The 19990-nt window shown below is 37.0% G+C and overlaps 1 protein-coding gene across 1 annotated transcript in view; it reads right to left on the bottom strand.

The window, feature by feature from the left end:
• LOC112320041 (zinc finger protein 420) overlaps positions 1–19312 on the bottom strand; it is a 95577-nt gene extending 76265 nt beyond the window's left edge. Inside the window, 2 exon segments of the mRNA XM_045185421.3 lie at positions 18353–18414; positions 19202–19312. Of these exon segments, the coding sequence (XP_045041356.2) occupies positions 18353–18379 (27 nt within the window). The 5' untranslated portion in view covers positions 18380–18414; positions 19202–19312.
• Between the last annotated feature and the right edge of the window lie 678 nt (positions 19313–19990).

Here is a 19990-nt window from a genome sequence, read left to right as displayed (position 1 = left end):
CACTTTTATTTTATTAGTATTTTTTTATTTCTCTTACATATGTTTAATTTTCCTCATTCTACTTCTGTTTAGTTACATTGTTTGGTTTCCTTATTCTCTCTTTATTGTATTTTAATTTTCCTTCTTTCACTTCACTCATGTTCCAATAACACACTATTGTTGATTGTGTACTTTCTATTCTGGTTATCCAAATCATACATTTCTTGTCATATTATTGTTGTTCCAGTACTATTGTAAATAATTGTTGTTCCACACAATTGTACATACTACACAGGAACCCTTCCTGATAATAGCCCACTTCACTTTATTCCTGAGCACTATTATTGTTGTGCTTAACTCTATTCTATCTCACACTACGCCTACTTTCTATCCTTTACTCTCACCATATCATCATCGAACATCGCACAAGTGCTCTGTTTTCTAGATTCAGCTCACAATCATCCTCCCCTCTGACAAGAGTCTTCTCTTTCACCTTTCATAAAGAGTGGCTAGCTGGGTGAAATATCACAGTTAACACTATACTTATCCAAAGAATCTCCTCTCTTCTCTACTTGTGGGTATTTTAAATCCCATAGAATACTCTCCCTCTGCCTTAATCCATTTTGCCTGCCACTGATCACATATAAGAGGTGGGAGCTGCGAATATCAGTATGCCTGCTAGAGGAGAAAAACCACCAACAAAGGAACCACCACAAGGTACAAAACCAAGTACAACAAGAGAGCCCACACAAACAGAAGAAAGGGCAAACCTAGAGCATCCAAACAAGGAGATCAAAGAGACCACACCACTGAACCCCATAGAATTCCTACCATAGCGGTTACCCTACAAAGACAGCTAGTAAAGTGAAGCATCAGGAAGCACAGAAATAAACAAAAAGAGTCACCTAAAATGGGAAGACAAAAAAAGAACATGCAATCAAAAGGAATGGAAGACTCCCCACTAAAAGAGCTAAAGGAAATGGGGGTAAGCAAGCTATCAGATATAGAATTCAAAATTATGGTTATAAAGATGCTCAAGGAACTCACAGATAACTACAAGGAATTGAGTGAGAACTACAACAGTATGAAAAAGGAAATAAAAACTATAAACAAAAACCAGGAAGAAATGAACAATAAAATCTCGGAAATAAAAAACACACTAGAAGGAATTACAAGCAAGCTGGATGAAGCAGAGGATCAAATCAGAGAGCTGGAGGACAACGTAGAAAAAAACACCCTGATAGACCAATAAAAGGAAAAGAGATCAGAAAGAACAAACAGGTGGTAAGGGAGCTGCAAGACAACATGAAACATAATAATATCCATATAATAGGGATACCAGGAGAAGAAGAACAGCAAGGGATAGAAAACCTGTTTGAAAAAGTAATAATGGAAACTTCCCTAATTGGATAAGAGAAAAAGTCACACAAATCCAGGAAACTCAGAGAGTCCCAATCAAGAAGTACCCAAAGAGACCCACTTCAAGACACATCATAATTAAAGTGGCAAAATTCCAAGACAAAGAGAGAATCTTAAAGGCCTAATAAGTGAATTTGGCAAATCAGCAGGATGCAAAGTCAATATTCAGAAATCAAAGGCATTTTTGTACACCAACAATAAAATATAAGAAACAGAAATCAGGAAAAAAAATTCCATTTGATATAGCAACAAAAAAAATAAAATACCCAGAAATATACCTAACTGAGGAGGTAAAAGACATGTATTCAGAAAACTACACAACGCTGAAGAAAGAAATTAAGGAAGACACAAACAAATGGAAGCAGGTACCATATTCATGGATTGGAAGAATTAACATTATCCAAATGTCCACACTAACCAAAGCAATTTATAGATTCAACAGCATCCTTATTAAAATACCAATGATATATTTCACAAATATAGAACAAATATTTCAAAAATTTATATAGAAACATCAACAACCCCAAACAGTTGCAGCAATGTTGAGAAAGAAGAACAAAGTAGGAGGGATCACAATACCTGATACCAGTCTATATTACAAGTCCACAGGAATCAAAACTGTCTGGTACTGGCATAAGAACAGACACATAGACCAAAGGAACAGAATGGAGAGTCCAGAAATAAACCCAAGTCTGCCTGGTCCATTAATATTCAACAACCTGAGCAGAAGCATAAAATGGAGCAAAAATAGCCTCTTCATCAAATGGTGTTGGGAGATCTGGACAGCTACATGCAAAAAAAATGAAACTTGATCATCAACTTACAGCATACACTAAAATAAATTCAAGGTGGATAAAAGACTTAGATATAAGTCGTGACACCATAAAAGTACTTCAGAAGAACACAGGCAGGAAAATCTCAGATATTCCATGCAGCAATATTTTCACTGATATGTCCCCTAGAGCCAGGGACATAAAGGAAAGAATAAATAAATGGGATCTCATCAAAATAAAAACTTCTGCACAGCTAAAGAAAAAAGCATTAAAATGAAAAGAGAACCAACAGTATGTGAAAACATATTTGCCAATGATACCTCAGACAAGGATTTGATCTCCAAAATACATAAAGAATACACGTAACTCCACTCTAGGAAGACAAAAAACCCAATTTAAAAGTGGGCAAAGGACTTGAACACACAATTCTCCAAGGAGGACATACAGAGGGCCCAGAGACACATGAAAAGATGCTCAGCAACACTAGCCATCAGAGAGATGCAAATTAAAACCAAAACGCGATACCACTTTACACTGGTCAGAATGGCCATCATAAACAAAGCAACAAACAACAAGTGTTGGAAAGGATGGGGAGAAAACCCACTTGGTGCCCTAGTGCACTGTTGGGAGAATGTAGACTAGTGCAGCCACTGTGGAAAACAATATGGAATTTCCTCAGAAAACTAAAAATGGAACTGCCTTTTGACCTGGCAATTCCACTGCTAGGATTACATCCTAAGAACCCTGAAACACCAATCCAAAAGAATCTATGTACCCCAATGTTTCTAGCAGCACAATTTACAATTGTCAAGTGATGGAAGCAACCTAAGTGCCCATCAGTAAATGAATGCATCAAAAAACTATGGTACATTTACACAATGGAATACTACGGAGCAGAAATAAAGGAGATCCTACCCTTTGGGTCAGCATGGATGGAAGTGAAGAGCACAATGTTAAGTGAAATAAGCCAGGCAGTGACAGACAAATACCATGTGATTTCACCTTTAACTAGAACCTACTCAACAAAACAAACAAGGAAGCAAAATACAACCAGAGATTGAAATTAAGAACAATCTGACAATAACCAGAGGGGATGGAGAGTGGATAATGGGGGGAAAGGGCAAAGGGTTTTCAGGAACGACTACAAAGGATACAAGGAGAAAACCAAGGGGGGGTGGAAGCAGGGGAGGGAGGCAGGGAGGCTGGGGTAAGGGGGGAATAATGGGGGGTACATACGGACAACTGTAATTGAACAACAATAATTTTTAAAAAATAAAATAAAAAGCCTTTGCACAACAACAAATCAACAAAATGAAAAGGAAACCCACTGAATGAAAGAACGTATTTGCCAATGATATATCTGTTTAAGGGTTAACATCTAAAATACATAAAGACCTTACACAACTCAACACCAAGAAAACGATGTAATTTATTTTTTTAAATATATTTTATTGATTATGCTATTACAGTCATCCCAATTCACCCCCTTTATTCTCCTCTGCCCTGCACACCCCCTCCCACCCACATTTCCCCCCCTTAGTTCATGTCCATGGGTCATACATATAAGTTCTTTGGCTTCTACATTTCCTATACTATTCTTAACCTCCCCCTACCTATTTTCTATCGACCATTTATTCTACTTATTCTCTGTACTTTTTCTCCTTCTCTTCCCATCCCATACCTCTGCTGATAACCCTCCACATGATTTCCATTTCTGTGGTTCTGTTCCTGTTCTAGTTGTTTGCTTAGTTTGTTTTTGTTTTTGTTTTAGTGTGGTTGTTAATAATTTTAAGTTTGTTGTCATTTCACTGTTCATATTTTTGATCTTCTTTTTCTTAGATAAATCCCTTTAACATTTCATATAATAAGGGCTTGGTGATGATGAACTCCTTTAACTTGACCTTATCTGGGAAGCACTTTATCTTCTCTTCCATTCTAAATGGAAGCTTTGCGGGATAGAGTAATCTTGGATGTAGATCCTTGCCTTTCATGACTTCAAGTACTTCTTTTCAGCCCCTTCTTGCCTGCCAGGTTCCTTTTGAGAAATCAAATGATAGCCTTATGGGAACTCCTTTGTAGATAACTGTCTCCTCTCTCTTGCTACTTTTAAGATTCTCTCCTCTGTCATGTTGGGTAATGTAATTATGATGTGCCTTGGTGTGTGCTTCCTTGGGTACAACTTCTTTGGGACTCTCTGAGCTTCCTGGACTTCCTGGAAGTCTGTTTCCTTTGCCAGATTGGGGAAGTTCTTTATTATGTTTTCAAATAAGTCTTCAATTTCTTGCTCTTACTCTTCTCCCTCTAGTACCCCTATAATTTGGATGTTGGAACATTTCAAGATGTCCTGGAGGTTCCTAAGCCTCTCCTCCTTTTTTTGAATTCTTGTTTCTTCATTCTGTTCTTGTTGAATGTTATTTCTTCCTTCTTGTCCACACCATTGATTTGAGTCCCAGTTTCCTTCTCTTCACTGTTGGTTCCCTGTACATTTTCCTTTATTTCACTTTTCATAGCCTTCATTTTTTCATCTAATTTGTGACCATATTCAACCAATTCTGTGAGCTTCCCAATTACCAGTGTTTTGAACTGTGCATCTGATAAGTTGCCTATATCTTTGTCGCTTAGTTGTATTTTTTCTGGATCTCTGATCTGTTCTTTCATTTGGGTCATTTTTTTTGGTCTCAGTGCGCCTATTATGTAGTAAGAGCCTTAGGTGTTCACCAGAGTAGGGCAATCCACTTTGCTGCGCTGTGGTGCTGTATGTGAGGGAGGGGTCCAAGAGGGAACCATGGCGCTTGCTCCGCTCTCTGCTGGTTTTCAGTCACTTCCCCTGCTACCCCCAATCTAATTGGGCCCTTCTGGTGCTGATTCCCTGGTGGGTGGGTTTGTGTATGTTCTAGGATCCTGTGGGTCTCTCCAACGAATTCTCCTGTGAAGCTGGGAGTTTCTCCTACGAAGCTGGGAGTTTCTCCTGCTGCCGCCTGAACCCCCACTGGTGTCCAAGAAAACAATGTAATTTAAAAGGTGGGAATGCAGACTGGTGTAGTGACTGTGGAAAACAGCATGGAATTTCCTCAGAAAACTAAAAATGGAACTGCCTTTTGATCCAGCGATTCCACTGCTGGGATTATACCCTAAGAACCCTGAAACACCAATTCAAAAGAACCTATACACCCTTATGTTCATAGAAATGTTATTTATAATAGCCAAGTGCTAGAAACAGCCTATGTGCCCATCACTAAATTAATGGATAAAAAAACTGGTACATTTACACAATAGAATACTACACAGCAGAAAGAAGGAACTCCTACCCTTCAAGACAGCATGGATGGAACTAAAGAGTATTATGCTAAGCAGAATAAGCCAGGCAGTGAAAGACAAATACCATTGATCTCACCTATAAGTGGAACCTAATCAACAAAACAAACAGCAAAAAAGAACCAGAGACATGGAAATAACAAACTGACAGAGACCAGAGAGGGGGGGAGTGGGTTAACAGGGGAAAGAAGGAGAACATGTACAAAGGACCTATGGACAAGGACAATGGGGAGGGGATTGTCTTTGCAAGTGGAGGATGGATAGGGCAGGAGAGAGCAACGGGTTGAAAATGGGGACAATTGTAACTGAACAACAATGAAAGAAAAAGAAAGAAAGAAAGAAAGAAAGAAAGAAAGAAAGAAAGAAAGAAAGAAAGAAGAAAGAAAGAGGGCAAAGGATCTAAATAGAAACTTTTTCAAGAAGACATACAGATGGCCAATAGACATGAAAAGGTACTCAACATCACTTATCAGAAAGATGCAAATGAAAACCATATGCCTGTCAGAGTAACTATCATCAATAAATCAACAAACAAGTGCTGGTAAGGATGTGAAGAAAAGGGAACACTTATGAACTATTCATGGCAATGCAGACTGGTACAGCCACTGTGGAAAAAAGTATGGAGTTTCCTCAAAAAACTAAAACTGGAACTGCTTTTTTTTAAAAAAAAGATTGTATTTATTTATATTTAGAGATGGGGAGGGAGGAAGAAAGAGAGGGAGAGAAACATCTGTGTGTGGTTGCCTTTTGCCTGTGTCCCACTGAACCTGGCCTGCAACCTAGGCATGCGCCCTAGGCTAGGAATCTACTGGCGACCTTTGGTTCACAGGCCAGCACTCAATCCATAAGCCACACCAGCCAGGGCTAGAACTGCCTTTTGACCCACAAATTCAAAAGAATTTATGCACCCCCATGTTCACTGCAGTGTTACTTACAATAGCGAAGATCTGGAAACAGTCCAAGTGCCCATCAACAGATGAGTGGATAAAAAAGCTGTGGTACATTTAATCAGTGGAATATCACTCAAGAAGGAAACAAGAAGGAAATATCACAAACAAGAAGGAAATCTTACTTTTTACAAAAGCATGGATGGACCTGGAGTGTATTATGCTAAGTGAAATAAGACAGTCATAGAAAGACAAATATCATATGATTTCACTTATATGTGGACTCTAATGAACAAAATAATTTAACAAACAAAACAGAAACAGAAGCATGGATACATGAAACTGACCGACAGCTGTCTGAGGGGAGGGTGGTTGGGGGCTGGGTGAAAAAAGATGAAGGGATTAGGCAAAAAATATATATAATATATGTCTATATAGTAGGGATTTGTGGTGATTTTAGAATGTGTTCAAAAGTAAACAACCATCAACTAAAAATAGACTACTATAAAAATAGTTTGGTATATATGTAGCACATGGTAACCACTAACCAAAAACCTGCAAGACATGTAAAAGAAAAAAGGAAAAAATGCAAACATCACAGAAGATCATTAACATACAAGAGAAGAGAGCAAGAGAATAAGAAAGGAACAGAGAACTAGAAGACAACAGAAAACTATAAAATGGGAATCAATAATTACTTTGAATGTAAATAAACAAAATGCTCAAAGACATAGGGCATTTTGGAAATGGAATGGAAGTGGCTGAATGGAAAAAAATAGAAGACATACAAATGATGCCTACAAGAAACTCACTTCACATGAAAAGACACACACAGACTCAAAGTAAGGAAACATAAAAAGATATTTCATGCAAATGGAAACAAAAAAGCTGAAGTAGCAATACTTTTATCAGAAAAAAAGACTTTAAGACAAGAGCTGCAAGAAGACACGAAGGGCATTTTATAATCATAAAGGGATTACTCCAACAAGAGGACATAACACTTGTAAACATCTATGCATCCAACATAGAAGTACCTATATACAAATATTGATGGACATAAAGATAGAGAGTGACAGTAATTCAGTAATAGGTAGGGGAATTTAACACCCCACTGGCATCAATCACAATCATCCAGACAGGAAATCAACAAGGAAACAGTTGCTTTAAATGACACAGACCAGACGGATTTAATTGGTAGCTTTAGAGCATTTTCCCCCAAAGCAGCAAGAATACACACTGTTTTAAAGTGCACATGCAACATTTTCCAGGATACAATCATGTTAGGCCAAAAAACAAGTCTCAATAAAATTAAAATGATTGAAATCTTGTCAAGCATCTTCTGTAACTACAATGGTATGACACTAGAAATCAATTTCAAAAAAAAAAAAACTGAACAACACAAAAACATGTGGAGGCTAAATAACATGCTACTAAACAATAAATAGGTAAACAATGAAATCAAGGAAAAAATCAAAAGATACCTTGAGACAAATAAAACAGGAACATAATTACCAAAAAACTACGGAACACAGTTATAAAAGGGAAATTCCTAGTGATACTGGCCTCAAAAATAATCAAAAAGTAAAAAAAAAAAAAAAATCTAACCCTATACTTAAAGAAACTTAAAAAAGAATAACAAAGTGAGTAACAAGGAAGGAAATAATAATGATCAGAGCAGAAGTAAATAAAATAAGTGTAAAAGGACAGAACAGATCAATGAAATAAGAGCTGGTTTTCTGAAAAGATAAAACAAAACTGATAAACCTTTGCCCAGAGCCATCAAGAAAAAAGGAGAGGGGGCCCAAATAAGTAAAATCAGAAAGGAAAGAGAAGTGACAACTGATATCACATAAATAAAAAGGATTATAAAAAATACTATGGGCAATTGTATGTCAACAAATTGAACCACCTGGAATAAATGGATAAATTCCTAAAATACACAATCTTCCAAGACTAACTTAGGAAGTAGAAAACCTGAACAGACTGATAACTACTAATGAAACTGAATCAAGAAAAAAGCAAAAAACCTCCCAACAAACGAAAGTCATGAACCAGATGGCTTCACAGGTGAATTTTACCAAACATTCAAAGAACTAATGCCTATCCTTCTCAAAACATTGCAAAAAACTGAAAAGGAGGGAAGGCCCTTAAACTCATTTAATGAGGCCAGCAATTACCATGATAGCAAAACCAGACAAAGACATTACAAAAATATAAAATAATAGGCCAATATCCATGATAAACACAGATGCCAAGATTCTCAACAAAATATTAGCAAACAGAATCCAGCAATACATGAAAAAGATCAGACAGCATGATCAAGTGGGATTTATCCCAGTGATGCAAAGATGGTACAAAATTCACAGATCGATAAATGTAATACACCACAGAAACAAAATGAAGGACAAAAATCACATAATAATATCAATAAATATTGAAAAAGCATTTGATGAAATCCAGCCTCCATTTATGATAAAAAGAAACTATCAGCAAAGTGGTAATAGAAGGTACATATCTCAACATAGTAAAGTCCATAAAAGACAAATCTACAGCCAACATCATATGCAATGGGGAAAAGCTGGAAGTTTTTTCTTTAAGATCAGGAACAAGACAGGGGTGTTAACTTTCACCACTTTTATTCACCTAGTACTGAAAAACCTAGTCACAATAATCAGACAAGAAAAAAGAAATCAGAACACATTCAAATTGGAAAGAAAGGAGTAAAACTGTCATTATCTGCAGATGACATACTACTATATGGAGAGGACCCTAAAGATTCCATCAAAAACTATTAGAGTTAATATGTAAATTCAGTAAAGAACAGGGTACAAAATTAATATTCAGAAATCAGTTGTATTTTTATATACCAATAATGAACTATCAAGAAAACAAAGAAAATCCTATTTACAATTGCATCAAAGTAATAAAATACCAAGAATATACTTAAACAAGGAGGTTAAAGTCCCATACTCAGAAAAAAAGACACTGAAGAAAGAAAATGAAGATACAAATTAATGGAAGGATATACCATGCTGATGGATAGGAGGAATTAATATTGTTACAATGCCCATACTTCCTAAAGCAATCTACATGTTCCATGTAATCTCCATCAATATAGCAATGGAAGTTTTTACAGAACTAGAACAAGTAATCCTAAAATATATATGGAACCACAAAAGACCCTAAACAGCCAAGTAAATATTGGGAAAGAAGAATGAAGTTGAAGGTATCATTCTACCTGATATCAAACTATACTACGAGTCTACAGTAATCAAAATAGCATGATACTGGCATAAATACTGACATATAGATGTATTAAACAGAATAGAGGGCCCAGAAAAAAAAAAACCCACGTGTATACAGTCAATCTATAACCAAGAAGACAAGAATATACATAGGGTAAAAGCCAGTTTCTTCCATAAATAGTGTTGGGAAAACTGGACAAATACATGCAAAAAAAATGAAACTAGACTATTTTCTTACATTATATACAAAAATAAACTCAAATGACTTAAAGATTTAAATGTAAGACAGAAAAATTTAAAACTGCAGGAAGAAAACATAGGCAGAAAACTCTCTGACATTGTTTTTAACAATATTTTTTGTATGTCTCTTCAGGCAAGTGAAATGAAACAAAAAATAATCAAATGAAACTCCATCAAACTCAAAAGTGTTTTCACAGCAAAGGATACCATTAAGAAAATGAAATGACAACCTACTGAATGGGAGAAGATATTTGCCAAAGATACATCCAATAAGGGTTAATATCCAAAATATATAAAGAACTCATAACATACAAAAAATAATCCAATTAAAAACAGGCAGAGGACCTGGACAGACATTTCTCCAAAGAGGACATACAGATGGCAAATAGACAATTGAAAAGATGCTAAATGTCACTAATCATAAGGAAATGCTCATTAAAACCCCAAGTTATCACCTCACACCTCTCAGAATGGCCCTCATCAATAAATCAACAAACAACATGTGCCGGCAAGGACGTGCAGAAAAGGGACCCCTCACACACTGTTGGTAGGATTGTGGATTGGTGCAGCCACTTGGGAAAACAGTATGGAGTTTCCTCAAAAAGTTAAAAATAGAATTATCATATGACATAGCAATTCCACTTCTGGATATTTATCAGATGAAATCCAAAACACTAATTTGAAAATGCACCCCCATGTTCACTGCAGTATTATTTAAAATAGCCCAGATACAGAAGCAAAAAGATGCGGTACCTACATACAGTAGAATATTACTCAGCCATAGAAAAAAATAAAATCTTGTCATGTTGGACATTTTCTAGGTCCAACATGCATGGACCTAGAAAGCATTATGCTAAGTGAAATAAGTCAGACAGAAAACAATAAATACCATATGATTTCCCTTATAAATCTAAAAAACAAAATAAATGAAAAAACAGAAACAAATTGATAGAGAACCCGTGGTAGCCAGATGGGAGGGGCACTGGAGGGCTGGTTGAAAAGGTAAAGGGATTAAGAAGTACAAACTGGTAGTTATAAAAACAGTCATGGGGATATAAAGTACCGCATAGGAAATATTGTCAATAACATTTTAATAACTACGTATGAGTGTTACGTGGGTATTAGACTTATTAGGGTACTCTCTTCTTAAGTTATATAAATGTATAGTCAGCATGTTGTACACCTGAAACTCATGTAATATTGTATGTCAACTGTAACTGAAAAATTAAAAAATAGGCCTTCTGGAGGAGAGTAAGACAATAGGGTCTATGAAACCGCATTCCACAGTGAAAACCTTGGCCATCTTATGCATAGAGGAAAAGAAGCTGGCTGGAAACCTAATTTGTGTCCTTGTTTCAATTAAACATCTATTCCAGAGGTATTTCAGAGACTGGAGAGCTAAAAGGCTGTCTTTCAAAGAAAGACCTATTTTTGGAAAGCATTGGTGTGCTCTGTATTCCTATCTCATAAGGAGAAGAGGGGACCCCAGTGCCATCAGGATTCCAAGTGGAATGCAGTGATAGTTCTTAGGAAAACTTTCCTTGCATTCTCAGAGTTGAGAGGACACAAAGCCGGCCTAAACCTCTCCTGGGACTAGACATGAGCCCCATAATAATAGCTCACCTGGTCAGGGTTTATTCTAAGCCCACCAAAGAGGACGTCCTTGACCTCTAGAGAATGGCTCCGTGTGGGACTGAGGCCCAAAGGCTGAATGTAGAAATTGTAAGCAGCCACTGTCCTCTCATCGGTTAGATGTGAACATGCCCCAAAGCAAGAGAAGACTAGCGTCGATATAATTAAGATTTTTCTCAACCCTTATTCCCTCTTCTTTTTTCTGTTCCCAACCTCGGGGAGTTGAGAATTCCTGGTGGGACAGAAGAATTTCAGGAAAAGGAAAGAGGAGAAGCAATCATCAATGCTTCTCACTACAAGCTTCTAGCTCAAGAACCAGGAGTTTAAATTTTTTTAAAAGTTTATGGTATTCATTAGTATAGTAAACATTGTTTATTACCCAACCCTGACATCCACGGACAGAAAATCAACTAGAACACGGAGAAGCTTGATAGAAGTTATAGGAAAGAATAACTGTTCTCTAGTTGTTTCCTAAGGAGTACTTTTTCTAATACACATAGAAAAAATGTTAAATAATCCTATTGATAGTGCCTTCTTCCTAATTTTACTGTGAAGGCTGCTAGTATTTCATCATTAGGTATCAGGTTAGTTTCTTGTTTTGACTTTTTAATACAAAAATTTCCAAACATACATAAAAGCAGAGTTTAAACAGTATAAAAAGCTTCCACGTACCCATTAACTAGCTTCAATAATTATACAGTTATGGCCAATATTGTTTTATCTAGACTCTATCACTAATTTTAGCTTAGCATTATTGGATTTTTTAACAGCTTTATGGAGAGATACTTCAAATACCACATAAGTCACTCATTTAAAGTATATAATTCAGTGTTTCTTAGTATATCACCACAACTGTTCTAATTTTAGAATATTTTCATTTCCCCTGAAAGTCCATTTACAATCAATTCCCATTTCCCTTCCTAAGCAACCACTAATCTACTGTTTACCGATTCTAGAAATTTCATATCCATATTTTGCCATGTAGAAGGTACAATTTTTGCCCAAATTTTTTAGGGAAAAATAAGGGTGCACATTATAAATGGCCAGTACTAATTCCGTATCTATGTAAATGTTTTTAATTCTCTGATTTATGCCTATGCGTTAAAAGTGTAATCTAGAAAGCAATAACAGTATCTGTATGCAAAATAATACCCTGGAACATGATGATCTGTTTTGTTTCTAACTAGAAATAAGTAAAAAATTGAATTAAAAAATTAAAACAAAAGATTTTTTTCCTGAAAGTTTGGGCCAAAAACATGGGTGCACATTATACACAGCACCCAAAATATAGTAAATAGAATCATACACTGTACTGCCTTTTGTAACTAGATTCTTTCATTTAATATGTTTTTTTTTGGTATGTCCATATTATAGTATGTATCAGAACATCATTCCTTTTTATTGGTAAATAATATTCCATTGTATAGATATATCACATTTTGTTAATCTATTGACGGAAGGGCATTTGGATTACTTCTACTTTTTGGCTACTGTGAATTCTACAATGAACATTCACATACAAGTTTTTGTTTGAATATATTTTCAATTCTCTTGGGTGTTAACTGCTGGGCCATATGGTAACTCTGTTTAACTTTTTGAAGAATTGCCAGGCTGATTTCTAAAGTGGTAACACCATTTTACATCCTACCACAATTTCTCCAAATCCTCACCAACACTTATTATGGTCTGTCTTTTTTATCATAGCCACCCTAGAAGGTATATAAATACCTAGTAATTACCTCACTGTGGTTTTGATTTACATTTTCCTTATGACTAACGATGTTGAGTGAAGGCAGTTTTTAAGGACCCAATTCTTTAGAATGCTTTTCTATTATAAATTCCATTACAGTCCATTACTTGCCCAAAGGTATTCCCCTTCATGTTAGAATAGGCAGTAACTCTATTTCCTAGTAATACAAGGCAATGAAGGGTGGGATAAACATTTCGAGTGGCTAATTGGAAAGGGGAACCAACATATTTTTGTATGGTTTTTGTCCAGGAGAATGGATTGGGGAGAAAATTAAGATAGTGATTAGGCCCAAAAAACCTGGGGAGACTGATGCTCATCCTGGTTTTTTCCTGAGTAAACTCCAGGCATTCAGTTATGTTTTCATCTGCATCATCTACGTCACTTTAATTCAGAGTAAGCCTGCTCAAAACACCATATGCTTATTTTTCAAAAACATTATCTGTATTCTAACTCTCCTACTCTGTGCCAGCTGATTTTTAGGTTAATAGAGTCCAAAGGAAAGTTAACAGCCTTACGAAGTCATAGTCGCTGGAGTGTTCAATCACTAGATAATGAATCTAATATTTAACAGCTTCAGACACACGTCATACCCACAGTCCCTTTCTTGAGGAAGTGCCCACCTGAATGTAAAATTTCTTTTAAATCTCATCATTTTTAAAGAAGCAAATTTGGTTGTTATTTCATAATATACATTTATTGCAAAAATGCCTCAAATCCAATTACGTCCTCAATTAATCCCTCAATAATCTACCAAATTGGGGGGGGGGGGGAACTTACCTTAAGAAAACTAGAGAGAAATTGCCCTGGCTGGTGTAGCTCAGTGGATTGAGCATGGGCTGTGAACCAAAGGGCCATCAGTTCAATTCCCAGTCAGGACAAATGCCTGGGTTGCACGCCAGGTCCCCAGTGGGGGCCATGTGACTGGCAACCACACACTGATGTGTCTCTCCCTCTCTTTATCCATCCCTTCCCCTTTCTCTAAAAATAAATAAATAAAATCCTAAAGAAAACCAACATAAATTCATTTTAAAAAGTTTTTAAAAACTAGAAAAAAATCAATGTGAACATAAAACCTTAAAAAGAAAGGGTTTTGAGCTCTGGTACCACTTCAGCTTAGACCAGTAACAGTAGTTCTTTTACCCAACATAAACTCTCAGGTATAACATAAGTGTCCTATTTTTTGTCTTTTATTCAATAGCACAAAGGAAAGGAGAGAAGTGAAGACAAGAAAAAGGAAAAGAGGGGTTCCTGAATAATAGCTGACTCCAAGTGTTACAAGAGAAAAAAAAAAGTTTGATTAGATGTGGAACCTTCTGCTGTTGCCAAAACGTGTTTTCAAAAAATATCACAGGGACTGTGCTGAAAAGATTCCTTTTAAGACTCTCCTAAAAGGGGCTCTCATTAACCACGTGATGAAAATTTGTGCAAGAACATATTATGTTTCTCCTGCCATCCTCCTTTTACTATGATGAAGGCTGACAACCCTCAGTAAGTTCACACACTGAAAAATGCTTTAAGCCCATAATGATGCCAGAGGAAAAAAACCTGAAGTACACAAAAAAGAGGTTGAATTTTAAAAGCTTTTTCCTTGTCATAATTAGTGAGTAATTATACAGGGTCTGGCACAAATAACGCCCTTTTTATTACAAAATGATAAGCATGTAATTCTGTATCATAACAATATCACACTCAGGCACACCATATGACATTTTAGGTGAAATGTTTAAATTACATTTTAAATTACTACCTCCATATTATTACCCTACCAACCATACTCGAGCAGGCATTACATCTGCTGGACCCTGTATATGTGTTTTTTCTTACCCTAGTATTTATATCTTCTCATTCTACTACCTATACATGATCTAATTAATGTGCTCGTTTCCATCTGCACAATCTGAACATTATAACCTTAGGGAACTTTTAAGAAGCCAGGCTCAGAAAAAGGAAACACTGTATCAACACCACGGAAGGAGCATCACACCTGTGGCTTCACATGATAACCCAAGATAATAAGGGTATTTCTATCATGCGTGCAAATTCAAGCAGAGATGGGGTATGATAAAATAATAAATAAGCTCACTGAATAAGCTCAAAGAACTCATTGCATACTCAATTCATTATCACCTAAGAAATTAATATTTTATTAACACATTAAACCCTTCATGATAGCTCAGTAAGTTGTAATGACACTGCAGGCCACGCAAAACTTAAAGCAGACACAATGTCCAATGAAGAAACTGAATTACAAAACTAAAAATCTGCATTAAAAGAGAAATTTACATGTCAATAAAGTATACAAAGGGACTCAAGTGTAATAATCAAATGCTCCGGTTCTAATGATCTTATACTGTGCAACCATGTCCTAGGTGCCAACCAAGAACTAATTGAGAACTCGGGCTTAAAGCTAGTCTGTGTTTTCGTTGTTTCTCAAATCTGATTTGGTGTTTTGTGCCCTATCTCCCTTTTCTTCCTTAAATTTTGCTAGAGGTTTATCAATTCTATTAATCCTCAAAGTAAACTCTTGGGTTTGTTAATTTCCTCCATTGTACATTCATTTTATGTTCTAATATACATAAATTTATTTGAGTTCTTATTATTTCCTAATTTTTGCTTTCTTTGGGTTTCAGTATACTTTTTCTTGACTTCTTGAGATGTATAAATAGATCATTAATTTTTCGGCATTCTTTTTACTAGCATATGCATTTATGGCTTCATAATTTCTTCAGCCTCAGTTTTAACAATATTCCATATTTTGATATTTTCATTATCATTCAGTTCAAAATATGTTTAATTTCCATCACAATATCTTCCTTGATTCAATAGTTATTTATGAATACATTGCTTAAATTCCAAATATTGGAATATTTCTAACTATGTTTTTGTTATTGACTTCTAGCTGAATTCCACTGTGATCCAAAAATATACAGTTTTCTGAAATTTACTCAAATTCCCTTTATGGTCCAGAATATGATCTATTTGGATAAATGGCATATATGCATCTGTAAATAATATATACTGCAGTTGTAAAGAACACTGTGCTATGTATATCAATTACGTCACATTTGTCAATCCCAGTGTTCAAATATTATATACTTTACTGGGTTTTTATCGATTGTTTTATCAGCTATTGAGAACAGTGCTAAAAATCCCCCACTATGATTAAGATTTGTCTACTACTTCTTTTAGATCTGTCAAATATATTTAAAGTTATCTTATGAAGGTATATACATTTAGAACTGTAATACTTTACTGATGGTGTAACCTTTATATCATTATTACTCTTTATCTCTAGTAAAACTTCTTGTTGTAAAGTTATTCTCATACAATGAAGTCAGCAGTGTAAATTAATACAACCATTTTGAAAACTGTTAGTATATATTAAAGCTGAATATGTGCCTAACCCATGCAGCACAGAAGTTTACTCCTAGGAATATACCCAATAGAAATGCATTCATATGTGCCCCAAAAGATGTGTACAAGTGTGCTCACAGAAGCCTTGGCCATAATAGCCCCAATTTGAAAATAACCCAAATGGCAATCAATAAGGGAATGAATAACTAAACTGTATGTTCATGCAAGGGAATTTTAAACAATAATAACAAACGACCTACAACTAGGTGAAGCAGCATAGATGAAGATGAATAACATTTTCATATCACATATTATTACATAATGCATTCACATTACATGCGAAATTTAATGTTAAACAAAAGAAGTCAAACACAAAAGAGGAGATATTGTGTGATTCTATTTGTATAAATAACAGGTAAAATTAGTCTATGACTATAGAACACACAATAATGATTAACTTTGGGAGAGGTGGGTAGTGAGTAGACAGGACAAGAATCAGGCTTCTGGAATGTTGGTAACATTCTATTTCCTCATCTGATTTAAGTTCTGGTTAAATGAATATGCTCATTTTATAAAATTCATCAGATATGTACTTTGATTTCTGTACCTTCGGTAACATATGTTATACTTTTAAAACCATATGATACGCATTATATCTGCAGATTCATCAAATTTAAAATAAGTAATCAAGTATTAGAAAGAACACAGGATGACTGGTACAAGCATACTGAAAATCAGTTCAGCAATATCTAGGAAATTTAAAGATATACATATATCGTAAAGCCCAGCAATTCCAGTCACATGTTTATGCCCTAGGAAAGCATCCATATGTGCGCCAGGATACTAATACGTATATGCTCAAAGCAGTGCTTCCAAAGTAGCCAAAAACTGGAAACAACACACATTCAAATTATAGCTATGTGTAACAACTCACCACAAGAGTGATCCTAAAGAAATACAGTATTGTGTAAGAAAAGCAAGACTCAAAACAACATTACATGGCACAATTTTATTTCTACAAAGGTGAACGTAAAAACTAAACTGTATCTTTTAGGAATGTGTAAATGTGCGGTAAACTATTAACAAAAGTAATTACTACCTAAAAGTCGGGATAAAGATTACCTAAAGAGGTGAAGAGAATAGGGTTTTTCCCCCGTGTATAGGACTAACTGGGGTTTCTGGGGTGCTGATGCAAGTTTTTGTTATACAGAGTTTCTCTTTATAGTTACTTCTTAAACTATATGCTTATATTTTAAGCACTTTTGTGCATGTAATATTCAGGAATTTTTTTTTAAAGAATGAAAAAGAAACTGTATAGTAGTGACAAATAACTTTTAGTGAAAACATAAGCTATGAAATGGTAAACAATGTAAGACTCCAATCTTGAAATACTGTGTACTATATATGCATAGGAAACTTATTAGAAGGAAACAGATCAAAATATTGACTGGCTATATACTCTTTGTAACTTCCTATATTCCACATTCTTTAAAAAAAATCATGTTTTGTGGTGTGTGCATGCGTGTGTGTGTTTAAGAGGCAAAACTTAGCACACAGAAATAACTAAGTTATTTCCTAAATTAATATGCAAACATTGTGTAGTAAAAAATGAGGGTGTATACTGGGATCTGTGTGTCTGCCCCCAGAGCTTCTCATGTTTTCTTAAGTGTTCATTTGTAGAAAGAGGACATTTAACGAGCCTCTATTTTAAAGAAGACCATCCAGGAGGAAAAAAGCAAATAGGAAACCCCAATGCACCTTGTATTTGGCTTGACCCGCAGCCATTCCTCCTCCTTCTGAGAACCTCCCGAGAAGCACAGCTGAGGAAGGAGAAAGAAATCAGTAGATGCCAGGTTTTTCTTGTGAGATGCCAGACTCACCAGGTCTGAGGTAGCTCTCCTAAACCTACCACCCAAGGAGAGAGGTCAGAGGAGTCGAGGCTGTGCTGAGCATTCTGAATGTTAGAACGGGAAAAGTCTGCTGGCCGAGACCAAAATTCGCCCTGGCCTCACACACCAACACACTGCCTCCCTGGTACCATTACAAGCACCCTCCAACTGCTCAGAGAGCGCTACAAACAGTCACAGGATCATGTTCACACATCCTCAGTCACGGACATCCAGTACACTTAGTGCCGCTAACATTCACACAACCTCAAGCACAAACACGCAGCCCTCAGATAACAGTCACAGCCACATCATCACAGATTATCTACATTCCCGCTACTCTCCTCCCCACACGGTGTTACACAAAGTTATACGAATGCACACGATCGCAGTCCCACCCTAGGGACACAGTCACACCGATACACGCAGCGCCGTACGCTGTCGCAATCACACACCTACAACGTCCATATCCACAATGACACCTGTACACAGAGCTTCTCGCACGGTCACAGTCACAGTGACACGCTTACCACCAGATATACAATCACATCCGCGCCCAGAGCGCCACACAGTCACGTAAGGTCACAATAGTACAGATGGAATCCCCAGCCTGACCAGTTCACGCAGGCCTGCGACTCCGGACCCGCCCGGGCCGTCCCTTCAAACCCTCAGGGAAGCACCAGAGGAGTGTAGTCGCGTCCCGGAGATCGAGGAGTCTCACCTTGCACTGCACCTTACCAGGAGGCCCAAGGTAACAGAAGCGAGGGAAAAAGCGGCCCTGTTCCCGCAGGGTCTTCTGGGAAATGTAGTTCCGCGCGGGATCCGTTTGGTCGAATTGGCGCCCGTCTCTAAGATTTCCGCTAGCGCAAATTCTGGGCGAAGCCGACCGCCCCGCTGCCCTCCCGGAATCGCTGCCGGCAGTGTTTGAGAGCCCCCCGCAGCCTCGGAGTGCGGCTTCCACTCCAGGCAGACCCCACACCCTGAAGACAAGCTTCCTCCACAGACCCGGTCAATCCCAAGGAGTCGTTTGTTCCTTGAGAAATAAAAAAGGTAGCTCAGTTCTCGCCGGAAGTTGATTAGAGCCGCAAGAAACCCTGGGAAATGTAGTCTAGGACTGGAATGGGTGAGGCGTCCGCCTAAGTAGAAGATTGTCAGAGATGACTTTCTGCATTGAGGTTTCCCACGGGGATGAGTGGAACTGCGCTTCTCCCAGGAATTACATCCCACTCGGCGAATACTCGAGACTGACTAAATTGGCATTTTGGCCTTAATCAGTGGGTGAGCATTGGCGGGGAACCTGCACTGATCAGGGAGAGGAAACCTGGAAGTCTCAGATCCAAATGGCAGCAGGAAGAGCTCACATGATGCTGAAGGGGACGGGTTATCCACACAGGCGTCAAGCAGTGTGTATTGGGCGGGAGGGGAGCTGGCTGGGGGGTGGGGGCGGGCAGGGAGGGAGTGACTGAGTATGGCCCTAGTGTGTGTAAGGCCATAGGTAAAATTGGGAGGG

This window comes from Desmodus rotundus, chromosome 12 (assembly GCF_022682495.2).
Source record: "Desmodus rotundus isolate HL8 chromosome 12, HLdesRot8A.1, whole genome shotgun sequence".
Lineage (NCBI taxonomy): Eukaryota > Metazoa > Chordata > Mammalia > Chiroptera > Phyllostomidae > Desmodus > Desmodus rotundus.
Note: the sequence above shows the minus strand (reverse complement) of the source record. Positions and strands in the feature narration are given on the sequence as shown.